General features: G+C 68.8%; 1 protein-coding gene across 1 annotated transcript in view; it reads right to left on the bottom strand.

Moving 5' to 3' along the window:
- Nucleotides 1–13: 13 nt before the first annotated feature.
- LOC104496687 (myosin light chain kinase, smooth muscle-like) overlaps nt 14–205 on the bottom strand; it is a gene marked incomplete at its 3' end in the record, with an annotated part of 2676 nt that continues 2484 nt past the window's right edge. Inside the window, exon 7 of the mRNA XM_010139845.1 lies at nt 14–95. Within this exon, the coding sequence (XP_010138147.1) occupies nt 14–95 (82 nt within the window). The remainder of the gene's footprint in view (nt 96–205) is intronic.

Here is a 205-nt window from a genome sequence, read left to right as displayed (position 1 = left end):
GCTTTATCCTTGCCTTCGACAGCGCCTTGGTGCTGCTGGGCTGGGGCTGCTGCAGCCAGGGGTGCCGCAGAGCCCCCGCGCTGGAGAGCCGGCGGCTGGGCAGACAGGGCAGTCACGGGGGAGCTTTGTCACCACCACCAGACCCTCGGCCCCGCGGAGCATCACCTCCACCAAGTGCATTCAGCGCTTTGCCCTGCCCATCCCC

This window comes from Buceros rhinoceros, unplaced genomic scaffold, assembly GCF_000710305.1.
Source record: "Buceros rhinoceros silvestris isolate BGI_N320 unplaced genomic scaffold, ASM71030v1 scaffold23947, whole genome shotgun sequence".
NCBI lineage: Eukaryota > Metazoa > Chordata > Aves > Bucerotiformes > Bucerotidae > Buceros > Buceros rhinoceros.
This window is presented reverse-complemented; position numbering and strand designations above follow the sequence as displayed.